Genomic DNA, 15768 nt, shown 5'->3' on the forward strand with positions numbered 1-15768 from the left:
GATCTGCAAGATCCTGCCAGCGTTGCCAGGTCTGCTTATTATAAGCGACTCTAGGCTTGTTTCCCTGTATGTTTTTTTGTACATTTACTCAAGTACTGTACTTAAGTCAAATTTTGAGGTACTTTTACTTTACTGGAGTATTTCCAAGTGTCTATACTTTTACTTCTACTCCACTACATCTCAGAGGCAAATATTGTACTTTTACTCCACTACAATTATTTAAAACTTATAGTTAAAGTTACTAGTTGCTTTGCAGATATAAATCATTACATTAAACATACATTAACCACTTTAGCCCTATTTTATACCTAGGCTATTTAAAAATAGCCGATCTACAAGCTCTCAACTCGTCACATCGTACATTTTGATACCAAAACTTTAGTACTTTTACTCGAGTAAATTTGTACTTGTAACAGACTCAGAGTACATCTACATTGCAGTATTGATACTTTTACTTAAGTAAAACATTTGAGTATTTTTCCACCACTGCTGACGAGTACACAACATTTTTTTAAACGGTTATTCGAATAATCGAAAAAAAAAAATATGGATTGAAATTAACACCCAAAATATAGCCAAAACAGAGCACATTTCGATCCAGGCCAATTCTCATTTGAAAAAAGGTCTAATCTCAAAATGCACTTACCACTGCCAAGCTTTTTTTGTCCTTTTTTGTTTTTTTGATTCCGCCATAGCCCCCGCTAAATCCGTTTAAAATCCGCGTTCATTTGGTTCGACACAAACACAGGATCCGACATTACAAAACACCGAAGACCGCTACGCGATCCGACCCTCCATTTTGAAGAACGAGGGCAAAACGTTACAGTGGGGGATGCGGAGAGCAAAACAACAAGCCGAGATAACCGCTTCCAAAGTTGATCGCTAGACAGGAAACGGAGGCGGGACAAAAAACGGAAACAGTATTATTTCGTTTCCGGTCCGCCCCCCCCCCCCCCCCAAAAAAAAATCCGGAATCTGCACCTGTTCGATTTAACATGGGAAAACACCCGCCCCGTAGGACTACGGGTACGGCGGTTAACGGTTGGATTTAACGGCCCGTAGGACTACGGTCTTGGCGGTCAATGTGTTAAGAGTATATGAAAGCCATTTAAAATGTTTATACTATTGGAATCTTACACACCTGCTCCCAAATTAATTACATCACCAGCGCGCAGCACAAAAGTAGGTCAAATCAATCGTCTACATTCACTGTTTCTCGACAACGAGAAACAGTGAATGTAGACCTGGACCTGGTCGCTTGATTCTCTCACAGAATCTGGCAACACCGTAACCCCTCTCTCTCCCCCGTCTTCTCTACTCCACGGCTATTCCAGTCGGCCAAAGACTGAACGAGTTCGGTCGCCCTGAAGTCGGCCGATTAGGTCACGGCGGACCCCTTGGCGTCGGTCGTGGACCCCCTAACTGACTGAACGACGATATCCAACGCTTCCCGACGCCGAGTCGGGCCAAAATCGGTGCGATAGAAACCTAGCTTTAACCACACACATGGAGAGTACAGTATCTGTCCTGTCCATTCTATCGTTGCTGTCCGGCAGAAACCTCTTAACTACATATATTCGCTTTTTGTGTTTTTCCGTAAATTAAAGCCCTCCTTGATACTACAGCGTCACACAAAAACATCAAAAGTAGCAGACCCGCAACGCGGCGCATTTCGAGCTTGTAGATCTGCTACTTTAGCTATTTTTGAATTTGAATCCTGAAAAGTTACAGTTGTGAACAGGTTTCCACCCGACAGAGACGATAATATGTGAACCACATCCCTGACTTTCTCCAGCTTCTCTCTGTCCAGACCTCCCTGGATGTGTGTGTGTGTGTGTGTGTTTGTTCTGTTTCTTTACCTTAGGAGGGTCTCTCAATCCCTTACCCTCCATTCTCTATCTGTCCTGATTTTTAACCCTAACACCTGTATTATACTGCTGTGTACCGACGCTGGTTGCGTGCCCGGGTCGAAAATATCCAATCAACAAGCTCACAATGCGACACATTGTGGATGAGCTTTTATACAAAGAGAGAGAGAGAGAGAGAGAGAGAGAGTTCACTTCGGTATACAAAGTGTTATCAAGTACACACTACTTTTCCTTTCTGATTTTCCTCCTCTCCTCTCCTCTCCTCTCCTCTCCTCTCCTCTCCTCTCCTCTTGTTTGATGATTATCCTCACAGTCTTAACATAAACATTGTATTGTTTTTACAAAGCTCTGCCACCACAGCAGGAAGGTAGGCCACCACTGTTAGAGAAAATAAAGTGGCGTCTACAAGACAAGACCCCCGTCATGTCTAACCCCAGCATGAGACACACGACCACTCTGTCCGACAAGAGGCTACTATTCCATGTGTGTCACCAGTCACAACCACCGTCATCTCATACCAGAAAGCCCAGTGGCGTGCACAGACATTTTGAGGGGCAGGTGCTCAAGTAAATTATACTTTTTTTTGTTTACTTGGTCTGCTCTTTTTTCCCTCTCCCTTCCCTCTACCTATAACAATAGCCGATCTACAAGCCCACAACGCCTCGCAGCGCGAGGCGTTGTGGGCTTGTAGATCTGCTATTTTTGGCTAAAGTTCTCCTCAGAAAAGGGATGCTAGGTTTCGAGTGGTTATGGTAGAAAGAAAAATCATATCACATAAAGATTTGGCGGACCCCCTAGGGGTCCCGGACCCCCTGTTGAAGACCCCTGCTGTAAACTGGAAAAAAAAAAAAAAAACATTTTTCAAAAGGGCACTTCTGGTCAAGAGGGCAAAGGGCAGGGGCTCCGCTCTAGCACCACCTAGAGTCTATCTGTGCACGTCCCTGAGAAAGCCCCACACCATAATGGCCGCTATGGTGTACAGTATGTATTATTTGTGGCCATTTGATGGTTTTACATAAACGAAGCATGGCGTTAGTTTCAGGGCACAGAAGTCATACAGACCTCAGCTGTAATCGACTGTCAGTCTACTGATTGTTTGCAATCAGCCACACCGTTTTACACTCCAATCAGTGCTCATGCTCTCAACCGGGGCGGCGCCTTCCCCCCCAGGTTAGTGAAAACGCTCGGTATAGACCATATTCCCACAGTGGCCATTTTGGAATTTATCATTGAAAGTGCCACCCCGTTGCAACAGGGGTGACACTTCATTGACTTAATAGCAACATGGCCGCCGTGTGAATATGGTCCATCGCTGGCAAGGGCAGCTATAGACAATGTTTTAACTCTGGCAGTCAATGAGTTAAGAGCGGAGTCGTTAACGCCAAGTTTAACTGCATTCCCTTTGTTGCAATAAATGGTTAAATCTACTTATGACATGAGTGTTCCTGACTGAGTAGACCAACCTGTGGTGTGCGTGGCCCCCTCTGGAGAGGAATCTACGACAAAAAAGTGGAGTGAATTATCAAATAGTATACAGGTAGATCTGACCAAAGCAATCTTATTGGTTGGAATTGACTCTACAGTCGTGCTGAAATGAGCTTGACAGCACACCTAGCCGTTAACGGACGATTTAGGAAAGAACGGCTTAATCGCATTATAAATATAATCATCAGCTGTACTGATCAGACGGAGCCACGGAAGTTCGGCACGGCAGAGCAGAGCAGTGCGGTTGCAGCTGCAGTAGGCTAAGCAGCTAACGCTAGCAGTTTGCACGGGAAGTTCACAGACGTAGTAGATAAATCTGGCATTAAAAATGATTATGAATTTCTATTGATTATATCTTAGCTACAATGAGATTGAGCTGACGGTAAAATGTGTGGTATTGATTCACTCGCAAAATGGCAACAGTTAATATGACGCAAAACTTTGAATACAACTGTGGGCGGAGGAAGAGCCTACAGTGTTTGCATGAAACCCTCGCATCTCAAACGGTATCGTACAACCAAACACACAGTGCTGCCTGAAAGACAAACAACTTGATTTCTTAACAATGCAAACTTAATCAGGCCAAGTTCACAATTAAAACCTCTGTTACACCTGTGGCTAATAAAGCAGATATTGTGACAGTGACATTTCTGTGTATTGCAAAAGCCGGTTAAGTTAAACTGTGTGTGTGTGTGTGTGTGTGTGTGTGTGTGTGTGTGTGTGTGTGTGTGTGTGTGTGTGTGTGTGTGTGTGTGTGTATAATATGAGTCTTAAAGTCTGGAGTGACTTCAGTGTCAAGGTTTGGCAGCAGCAAGACTGTTTGCAACATTACGCAAAACTAAGTATCAGCCTGGCCCAATGTGATTCAAGGCCTAGCTTGAAAGGGAGAAAAAGAATTGTGTGCTTCCATATACTGTATGCTATAGGCTACAAAGAAGTATCTCTTCAGACAACATTAAATTACATGCATTACACCAAAACCACAAAACGTCACAGTGCCTGACAGAGACAATTATACCAAGGACACTAGTAACAGCCTACATTTGCAGATAAGCTGTTTGACAAGAGGCTTACGCGCATGGCCGCACGCACACACACACACACACACACACACACACACACACACACACACACACACACACACACACACACACACACACACACACACACACACACACACACACACACACACACACACACACACACACACACACACACACACACAAACCTTGGGAACTGGGTGTTCTCTCCCTTTCTTTGTGTGACCCAGTGTGTATTATCATAATGACCCATGCATGTTTGGAGTAAAGTGGGCCCCCCTCTGATGTACATGATTGCCAGGCACAGACAAGAAAACATGTCTGTGTGTGTGTGTGTGTGTGTGTGTGTGTGTGTGTGTGTGTGTGTGTGTGTGTGTGTGTGTGTGTGTGTGTGTGTGTGTGTGTGTGTGTGTGCAAGTACCCCCCCGCCACCCCCCCCCCCTCCCCTGGACATGATGCTAGTATGTCCCCACACACATTTCTGTGTGTTGTTGCTGCCTATACTAACTCAGCTGCGGGTGAGGAGCCCCCATCAGAAGGATGTAGAAGCCCATCCTATCCTCCCCCTGCCTGTAGGAGTACGTGCAGTAACAATTATCACCCTCCCCGCCCGGCTTACCTCCCCCGAACACGGGCTGACAGTGTCCACACATAGACGAATCCACAGACACCACAGTTAAGATAGCGCCAGGGGAGAGCTCTGTGGATTTGTCTATATAGAGCAGTGGTTCTCAACCATTTCAGGCCGCGACCCCCCAAAATAATCATACTTGAACTGGGGACCCCCCACCCTGATTCCACAGATAAATATTGTGAAAATAGCCGATCTACAAGCTCACAACGCCTCACAATAATAATTCTTGTCTCTTTCTTACATTATTTGACAATTTGGCCAATGTTTGAACAGTTTTTATAGTATGCTTTGTTGATTACTTTTGATGCAGTAACGCTATTTTTTTCAAATTTAATTTAAACTTTTCTTAGGTATTAAAAAGGTCTTAAAAGTCCTTATATTGTCACTTCACTGTCACCTGGGGACCCCCCCCCCCCCCCCCACCAAATCATGTGGTTCTCAACCACAGGTTGAGAACCACATGATATGGAACCATGATATAGAGTACAGACGCCCAGACTCCGTGGTGGTGGGCAGCTATACTTTACCACTGCACCACCCGAACACCCCCCCCCCCCCCCCCCCCCCAATCCAACTCTTGACGCTAAGTGCCAAGCAGGGAGGGCATTGGGTCCCATTTGTAGTCTTTGGTAAATGAACCGGGCCGGGGGTTGAACCACAAATGCAGTCTCAAATGTAACCACAAAGCCAACACTGAGCTGGTGTTGTCAGTCACCTGACTCGAATGTTAAAAAGCGACGCACACAGGGTTAGCTTCTGGTGTCAGTCGTCAATCATTTTAACCTCTTTATCCATATTTTATAGTTTGGCAATTCAAAAATAGCAGATATACAAGCTGCCGAGCCTGTAGATCTGCTATTTTCATGTGGTTCTCAACCACAGGTTGAGAACCACATGATATGGAACCATGATATAGAGTACAGACGCCCAGACTCCGTGGTGGTGGGCAGCTATACTTTACCACTGCACCACCCGAACACCCCCCCCCCCCCCCCAATCCAACTCTTGACGCTAAGTGCCAAGCAGGGAGGGCATTGGGTCCCATTTGTAGTCTTTGGTAAATGAACCGGGCCGGGGGTTGAACCCCAAATGCAGTCTCAAATGTAACCACAAAGCCAACACTGAGCTGGTGTTGTCAGTCACCTGACTCGAATGTTAAAAAGCGACGCACACAGGGTTAGCTTCTGGTGTCAGTCGTCAATCATTTTAACCTCTTTATCCATATTTTATAGTTTGGCAATTCAAAAATAGCAGATATACAAGCTGCCGAGCCTGTAGATCTGCTATTTTTGAAAAATCTTGAAAATGTGTGCAAATCTTTCTATCTGTTTTTTTTTTCTAGGCAAAAGTTTTTAACACAAATCTTTCCCTGGCACAACATATTTTCAGGTGGGGGTCCGCGGACACATACTGTACATTTCAATTTGGGGGTCCTTGGCACAAAAAAATGTTTGAGAACCACTGGCCTAAAGCGTTGAAATTTGACCGCCAGAGAGTGTGTGTCAAAGGTGCTGTGAGTGATTTTGTTTGGTACAAAAAAAACAAAATATTCTTTGGCTAAAAAGTTAAAGCTCTATATTCCGATAGTAATCATTGATAGAGTGTTTGTTCAGTAACATGAGTCTCCATGTCTCTCCAGCTCTTTGGTAAACAGAACACACATTTTCAATTTCATCCAGAGAGAGAGAGAGAGAGAGAGAGAGAGAGAGAGAGAGAGAGAGAGAGAGAGAGAGAGAGAGAGAGAGAGAGAGAGAGAGAGAGAGAGAGAAGAGAACCCATTTATCAGCATCAAATTTATTGTGTTCCAGTTACAATTTTGTCTTTCTCTCTTTCTCTCTCTCTCTCTCTCTCTCTCTCCTTGAGGAGGTTCCAGGATGGGGAGCATCAGTAAAATGAGTTAATATAGCAACAGAACCATGTTAACCACTTTAATCTATACTTTGGCTATTCGAAAAATAGCAGATCTACACGCTCTACAAGTTCTCCTATTTTGGAACAATTTTTAACAACACATATCTCCTCTAATACTGTAAGTGTCCCTGGCACAAAACAAAACATTTTCAGAGGTTTCAGATTCTGTGACCAAACAAACACATATCAATGTGGGGGCCTTGACATGAAAGTGTTTGAGTTATGACTTGCCACATCAAGGATAACCTTTGAGCTTCTTCTTCTTTTTTGCCTTGTTTCTGTAGTTGTTTATTTGAGCTTTGCTTCAGTATAACCACTTTAATCCTATGCACATTAGCTAGCAGATATACAAGCTCACAACACCTCAAGAGCTTGTAGATCTGCTATTTAAAAATAAATACTCTTGGAATGCTATTCAAAAAAAATCTTATATGTCCTTGGCACAACATATTTTCAGATGGGGGGGTTTGTGGCAAATACATTAATTTGGGGGTCCTTGACATGAAAATATACGTATTATTTTGGGGCAAAGACCTGGCTGCTTCATAAACTTGGGACCACAATGGTAACAAGTCCCGAGGACTTTTTTTTTGTGTTATCCTTTTAGTCTTAATGTCGAACTGCAGTGGTTTTTAAACTTTTTAGGCTGCGACCCGGGCCGACCCCCCAAAATAATCATATTCAAACTGGGGGAATTGTAGGAGTTGGGGCATTACATTTAGTTTGACTCAGTTCCACAGATAAATATTGTAAAAACATGCAGATCTACAAGCTCACAAAGCCTTGCAATGCGAGGTGTTGTGAGCCTGTAAATCGGCAATTTTCACAATTGTACTTACTTTTGATGCAGTAGGCCTAATTGTCTTTTTTCTTTCCTTTTCCCCCTTTTTTAGGTATTAAAAAGGTCTTAAAAGTCCTTACATTGTCGCCTCACTTTTTTACTGTACGTAACGTACCACAAAAAACAACTACTGACCGTGGGTGAAGTGAGTCTCTTCAGGCTCTCTCCCAGCGAGTCCAGGTTGACCCTCTTCCTCCGGGTGGTCCGCTTGTTGATGCTGCCACCGCCGCCGCTGCTGCTGACCGAGGACCCCCGCCCCGGCTGCCCCTGCTCCTCTCCGGAGGGGAGCCGCCTGTCCCCACCAGCGGCGGCCGGGCTCCTGCCGTTCCACAGCTGGGAGGAGGAGGAGGTGGATGTGTTGGAGGTGTTGGTGTTGGAGAAGGAGAAGGAGAAGGGACAGCCGCCTCCTCCTCCTCCTGAGCCGGAGGAGCGAAGGCTCTCCTCCGTCAGAGGTTCTCCTGGTGACGAGGATCCCCCATCGCCACCACCGCCGCCGGTGCTGCTGATGATACCGGGGGACTCCAGCCCGCAGTCCGAGCCCACCGAGCTGCTGAAGGACTCCGAGGAGATCTTGCGCGAGGAGGACATGATGGTGGTGATGGAGGAGGAGAGGACCAGGGTGCTGGAGGTGATGATGATGCAGACGCCGGTTCTGTAGAACGGGCCACGTCGGGTACACACATCAGAATGGGGGGGTAGAGGGGATAGGCTTGCGGGGAGAGGGGCAGGGGGGGGAGAGAGAGAGAGAGAGAGAGAGAGAGAGAGAGAGAGAGAGAGAGAGAGAGAGAGAGAGAGAGAGAGAGAAAGAGAGTGAGAGAGAGAGAGACAGACAGAGAGACAGACAGAGAGAGAGACAGAGAGAGAGAGAGACAGAGAGAAACAGGGATAAATAGAGACAGAGAGAGAGAGAGAGAGAGAGAGAGAGAGAGAGAGAGAGAGAGAGAGAGAGAGAGAGAGAGAGAGAACGTACACTAATGGCACGCACACATTGTTTAAGCAATGACAGCTATCATTCCCAACGGACGCCCATCAGCTGCACCATCCGACTCAAAAAGAAATGAAAATAATATTTCATAAACGGTCGATAACATGAGCCGCGGCGTGCAGACGGAGGGCTGCGCTGCCTGCTTAATACTCCAAACATACACGTAGGCTGTATAAAAATAAAACCGACAAAGCGGTTCCGCAGAGAGCTGTTTAACAGGCTTCTTCAACCCGGTTAGAAAGAAAATCAAACATATTCCACGTAGGAGGAGGATGCACTGAAGCAGAATGTCATCATGTCTTCTTCTGGGTCCCTCAGGTCAGATATTATAGGAGCTTCTCCTCCTCTCCTCCTCCCTGCTCTGCAGCAGCTTCTCCTCCTCTCTGTCCTCCAACAACTTCTCATGTTTCCATCATCACCACAATGTCACCAGCATGATGTCACCGTGTCCGAGCAGATCGAGCAGTGTGTGTGTGTGTGTGTGTGTGTGTGTGTGTGTGTGTGTGTGTGTGTGTGTGTGTGTGTGTGTGTGTGTGTGTGTGTGTGTGTGTGTGTGTGTGTGTGTGTGTGTGTGTGTGTGTGTGTGGCTTGGAGATGAGGTGAGCTGAATGAACGCAGAGGAGAGGCGGGTCAGTGAAAGCGTTCAGCTACACGCGAGATGTTCTCACGGTGTCCGTCCACCGAGCGACCGACCGACTGACTGGAGCTGAGCTGTGTGTTGGGAGGCTGCACACACACCACTGTGCTGCTTCCATCCCCTCTGTACGGCAGGACCAATCACGGTGTGGGCTCGCTCGCTCGCTGCCGCGCGCGCTCTCTCTCTCTCTCTCTCTCTCTCTCTCTCTCTCTCTAATTTATCACAGTGTGTCATCATAGCACCGCAGACAATGAAAACATCACTGAAAGGCAGAATATTTCATACTTTTAAAAAAAATAGTAATAGTAGAAAGGTGCCCTCGGAGGGCATATCTTCGCCAGGCTGGGTTGCCTATAGTCAGGTCTGTGTTAGCCTAGCCTATAAGCAAGCGGCTTAATGCACATGTTTTAGGGGGCTGGGCAACAAGCTCTTTGGGGTCCGGGGGCGGGCTGGGGCCAAACGCCTGGCCAAAGATGAAAAAAAAGGGACCAGACCTGTGCAAGTCATGGTGCTGAAATACTGTCATGGGAGCTGCTGAAATTGCTGCACAAAATTAGTGCCAAAATGCACCCCCACTCCACTAATGGAGCAAACCTTTTCTGCCTGTGATAGCGCCACCATGAGGCCATTGGACTTCTTTGCGATAGCCTATGACATAGGCTATAGGGCTATTAAATTGAACGGATACAATTTAAGGTTGTTTTAAACTCTAGTCTTTTAAATGCTTTATTGAGTGAAAGGGGGCCAAAGACTGCATTTAAGATGCAGATTGAGTTGTATTTGCCACATAATCTCCCAAACCTGACATCTCAGCGTTGTTGCACTTGTAGGGCTATCTGGAGTCCAAAACACATTTATTTGCTATTTAGTCTGTCGGAAATCTTGTTAAGTAGTGGCTGGCCCCGGCTGGAATCTGACCAGAGGCTCTTTAATGCATGTCATCCCCTCTCTGGTCACTGTCTCTGTCTGGAATAAAAGCATCAAAGGCCAAAATACATCTCTAAAAAACAATTAGCCTAATGCAGCGCCGTCTTGATATCACAGACATGAATAGTTGCTGAGCGAGCGTGCTGGATTTGAACATAACAAATGTTTGGGGATTTTATCAGGACATCCCTGCATACCAGCTTACAACACGGCGCGAAGCGATGCGTTGCGAGCTTGTAGATCTGCTATTAGATATGCCATTTTCTGCTATTTTCACTAGTTTGGGTCCCGGGCAAATGTCAAATCTTTCTTTTGGGTCATGAGCTAAAGAGTTTTGGAACCACAGTGTTAAGGGAGCATGGGTCCCCGGTTCAGATACCATAATCAAACATGGATCATTCGATGAACACATAGACTACTCCTTAACTGTCGCCAAGAAAACTATCCTCAAGAACTGGAAATTAAAGGGAAACAAACATTGCTCATTGCTAAAACTTAATAATAGATGACATATTCCTGGACACTAACACAATAGACACACACGCCATCTGGTCTGGTTTCATCAATTATCTCCAATCATAACCTAGTGATTTTACTTCCTTGTATGATTTCATGAGCTGCTGCAGTGCTGCTGTAAGAGCCTTTGAGCCATATATATGATTGCTTGTTAATTGCTTATTAATTGATGATGTCACTGCAGGGCTTGGTCAAGGCCAAGTTGCCTAGGTACTTAACAGAGCTGTAATCAGCAGCAGGTGTTGCCAGTGACAGAGGCAAACAGTTTTCGACTGTGTTACTGTACATAACAGCTGGAGGTCTGTGTGCGTTTGACTGTTTATTGTCTCCGCCAGAGGTGGAGAGTATGTTTTTGTCTCCGTCCTTCCGTGTGTCCACCAAGCTAACATTGGTCAAGCTTCACGTGACACGTGACAATATGTTGAAAGGGTGTGCTTTGATTGGCTAGCGAGACGCATGACGAAATAGAAACCTATAAATAGGTGTGTCACTTCAAAAAATCATTAATATTTTTTTAAGTGAGCTTCTATCAGCCAAGCTAACATTGGTCAAGTGACACGTGACAATATGTAATATAAATAGGTAAGACAGGATTAATCAGGAACAGTACTGGCGGAGACCTGTGCTCCGAGGAGCACATTTTCTAGTGTATTTATGTTATTATTTACTGTATACCATAGTGAATGGCACAAAAGTTACAGAGAATAAACAGTTTGTATATGGAGCACACGTCAGAACTCCCTCGGCAACCAGTATAGTGCCCAGTGGTGGAAAGTAACTAAGTACATTTACATAAGTACTGTACTTAAGTACAATTTTGAGGTATTTGTACTTTACTCGAATATTTCCAATTTCCAATTTCCAATACTTTTACTTCTACTCCACTACATTTCAGAGGCAAATATTGTACTTTTACTCCACTACAATTATTTGAAAACTTTAGTTACTAGTTACTTTTCAGATATAAACTATGATATAATGAAACATACATTAACCACTTCAGCCCTATTTTATACATAGGCTATTTGAAAATAGCAGATCTACAAGCTCACAACGCGTCGTGTGTACATCGGCTATTTTCAAATATTTAGTACTTTTACTTTTGGTACTTTAAGTACATTTTGATGCCAATACTTTTGTACTTTTACTCAAATATTTTTAGAATTTTGGATTTTTACTTGTAACAGAGTATTTTTATATTGCAGTATTGGTAAAGAATTTGAGTACTTTTTCCACCACTGATTAGTGCCAAAAGTAGTTGACACTACACTCAGTAGCACCCAAGTATAGGACTCGGGCGTTATGATGATGACTCCATGATTGGTCAAGTTCAAGGATTCTGCTATCGACTTTCATGGTCTTTTATAGAAATACGTGAAGCCTGGCTTCATTATCCTGGCTCGACACAGCCTGGCTTGACAAGGCCTATAGCTCGACAAAGTCGCTCCTTTTCAGCCTGGCTTGGCGTTCATGGAACGGAATAAACCAGGCTATACGGACCCGACTTTGTCAAGCCTTGATTTGACTTAAGGCCAGGCTTATTTAATTCACCTTTAGTGAAATAGGGCCCAGGTTGACAGGACAGGAGCCTCCCTGGTGCAAAGAGAAAATGGTCAGAAAGAGATGGACATAATAACATGTCGATGGCCAAAACGCAAAACCTCCTATCTGAAAAATGTTCATTGTTGGGAAAATGAAAAAGAAAACTACAAAATGTTGTATTTTTTTTGCACAATGCTATTTTTTTATGAAACCCATCACATAATACACCATTTCTGGATGTCTGGACTATATTACATTATTATATGTTAATTACACTGATTTCATATTGCAAATGCAGATAGGAGGTTTTTCCCCACTTTTCCTGGATAATTCTGCAGATAGGAGCTTTTGCATTTAATGTAAAGTGATTGCTTAACTACATAATGACACATAGTAATGGCTGCAAATACATACATTTACAGCTGCAAACAGTTGCATCAGTGGTGTGGTCTAGTTTTTCTTTGGTTGAGGTATACGATAATCATTCCCTGCACGAAATGCGCGTGGTTGTGGGTATACGCTAGTGCGTTTTCAATGGATGAAATGGTTAGTAGACTGTATACACATTCTTCCAAAAAAAATCTGCGTAACACGGTAGAACACACCACTGAGTTGCATTGAATGCTTTTTTATTTTATTCAAAAACAAAACAAAGTTTGCAGGGCAATGCTCACGACAAGAATCTAAATGAAACTATGAAAGTGCTTACAAATAAAATGTACAAAAAGGACAACAGGAATACAATTAGGTGGACTAGAAAACAACTGGCCCAGGCACCCCTCGACATAATCCCCCCTATACCCTCTACCCCCAACTCCACCACCTGAAATACCCCCCCACTCCCACAACCCCCATTCCCCCCAACCAGCACACCACACCCCCCAAACCCTCATGCCCTCCAACTCCCCTAACTCATACAACTGGATCACCAACCTTGTGTCCAGTGTGGATAGTGGAATAGTATGTAAGATCATTGAATGTCTTAAAGAGCCTATAAACAAGGAGGAAAGACAGATGCCTTGACCCTAGAATCACCAAAGCCAGGGAGGAGATGAGAGCAGCACACAGGGACTTTGTCGCTGACCAAAAATGAGAGGGTCTGAGGGAGGAATATAAGCAGAGGAAGGAGGAGCTATACCAAGTGTATGCAACTCGAACAACAGGAGCTGACCAAAAGATCAGGGACATTAAAGAGGTGCATGTTAAACAGAAGCATGGCAAGAGCTGGAAGCTCATCAATGACATTTCTGGCAGAAGCTCTTCTCAGACTTCCAAGATCTGGGGAGAAAGCGCAGAGGAACGAGTTGAAACACGGTACCAGCAGAAGAAGAGGATGATCCGATGCTCCTGTCTTCCATGACCTTCCCATACCATATCATGGATCATTTACCATGGATGAGTACCAGAGGGCCAAGGCTACTATCAAGTGAGGCAAGAGCTGCGAGGAGGATGGAGTGACAGCAGAGGTTCTGATGTATGTGCCCATAGACGAGGTGGTGTTGGATTTCATCAAGCACACACGTCTATTGAGCTGCCGAAGCTGTTGGGCAAAATGATCATCGATCCAGTACCAAAGTCAGGCGACCTCACCAAGACGGACACCTCAAAGGCATTAACAGGATGATCCTCAACCGTCTTAGACCCATCTTAGACCCTGTACTGAGAAACTCGCAGAACGGCTTCCGCCCAGAGCGAACAGCAGACGGGCAGATACTGGTGCTGAGGAGGATACTGGAAGGAGTAAGGGAGAGGAATCTTTCAGTTGTGATCACCTTCATCACTTCCAAAAGGCTTTTGGCACCATCCACCGGGGGAAACTGATGAACATTTTCCGGGCCTACGGAGTTCCAGAGAAGATGGTTCAGATGATGGAGACACGCTACTTGAAGCAGTCCAGGCAGTGCCTCAGTCCAGGGCTTGAGGCAGTCCTTCAAATAACCTTGGCCTGGACTGCTTCAATGGAGCAGGACCTGAAGGTCCGGGGGGCACTTGACTGGAATGCCTTGCATGGGATGAGGAGAGTGTGGAAATCAGACATGGGAGAAGACCTCAAGAGGCAGCTGTTCATATAGCTACAGTTGAGTCAGTACTGCTGTATGGGGCTGAGACATGGACCATCACAGCACAACAGGAAAGGGCCTTGGATGGAGTCTACACAAGAATGCTATGAATGGCACTAGGAGTCACATGGACGGACCAAATCAGAAATGTGGTCCTCTACGGGAACCTAGCATGTGTCACAGACAAAGTCAGAGAGAGAAGGATGAGGCAGGGCACTGCGTCAGGCACCCATACTGTAACTAGTGGCAAGCAAACTGACACTATGGGAGCCAACCCAGGGCAAAGCCAGGAAAGACAGGAAGTGCACCACCTACGTAGATGCACTTCGGCGTAACAGCTTAGCCAACAACACTGTAGAGCTCAAGACCCTGATGCTAGATAGGAGATTGTGGAGGGCAGCTTTTCAGGAGTCCCAAGTTGGTGTTGGCTAGACCACACTCGCATCGCAAAGACCCTATTCTATATGATCCGGCCTAACTGACTCATGCCCCCCTCCAGAGTTGGTGTTGGCTAGATTCTAGCCAACACCAACAGGTTTTGAGTTATGGAGGTGGAGAGGTGTGGGCTGGCAGTTGGGGGGTGGGGTTTGTGGGAGTGGGGGAGTATTGCAGGTGGTGGAGTTGGGGGAGAGGGTACGGGGGGGATTATGTTGAGGGGGGCATGAGTCAGTTAGGCCGGATCATATAGAATAGGGTCTTTGCGATGCGAGTGTGGTCTAGCCAACACCAACTTGGGACTCCTGAAAAGCTGCCCTCCACACTCTCCCATCTAGCATCAGGATCTTGAGCTCTACAGTGTTGTTGGCTAAGCTGTTACGCCGAAGTGCACCTACGTAGGTGGTGCACTTCTCCTCCACACTCTCCCCACTCCCACAACCCCCATTCCCCCCAACCAGCACACCACACCCCCCAAACCCTCATGCCCTCCAACTCCCCTAACTCATACAACTGGATCACCAACCTTGTGTCCAGTGTGGATCGTGGAATAGTATGTAAGATCATTGAATGTCTTAAAGAGCCTATAAACAAGGAGGAAAGACAGATGCCTTGACCCTAGAATCACCAAAGCCAGGGAGGATATGAGAGCAGCACACAGGGACTTTGTCGCTGACCAAAAAGGAGAGGGTCTGAGGGAGGAATATAAGCGGAGGAAGGAGGAGCTATAACAAGTGTATGCAACTCGAACAACAGGAGCGGATCCAAAAGATCAGGGACATTAAAGAGGTGCATGTTAAACAGAAGCATGGCAAGAGCTGGAAGCTCATCAATGACATTTCTGGCAGAAGCTCTTCTCAGACTTCCAAGATCTGGGGAGAAAGCGC

The 15768-nt window shown here is 45.5% G+C and overlaps 1 protein-coding gene across 1 annotated transcript in view; it reads right to left on the reverse strand.

Annotated features, from left to right (window-relative positions):
• Nucleotides 1-8401, reverse strand: part of gucy1a2 (guanylate cyclase 1, soluble, alpha 2) — a 72207-nt gene extending 63806 nt beyond the window's left edge. Inside the window, exon 1 of the mRNA XM_084064081.1 lies at nucleotides 7915-8401. Within this exon, the coding sequence (XP_083920207.1) occupies nucleotides 7915-8367 (453 nt within the window). The 5' untranslated portion in view covers nucleotides 8368-8401. The remainder of the gene's footprint in view (nucleotides 1-7914) is intronic.
• Nucleotides 8402-15768: the final 7367 nt, after the last annotated feature.

The sequence above is a fragment of the Gymnoscopelus microlampas genome (assembly GCF_963454915.1).
Source record: "Gymnoscopelus microlampas genome assembly, chromosome: 8".
Classification (NCBI taxonomy): domain Eukaryota; kingdom Metazoa; phylum Chordata; class Actinopteri; order Myctophiformes; family Myctophidae; genus Gymnoscopelus; species Gymnoscopelus microlampas.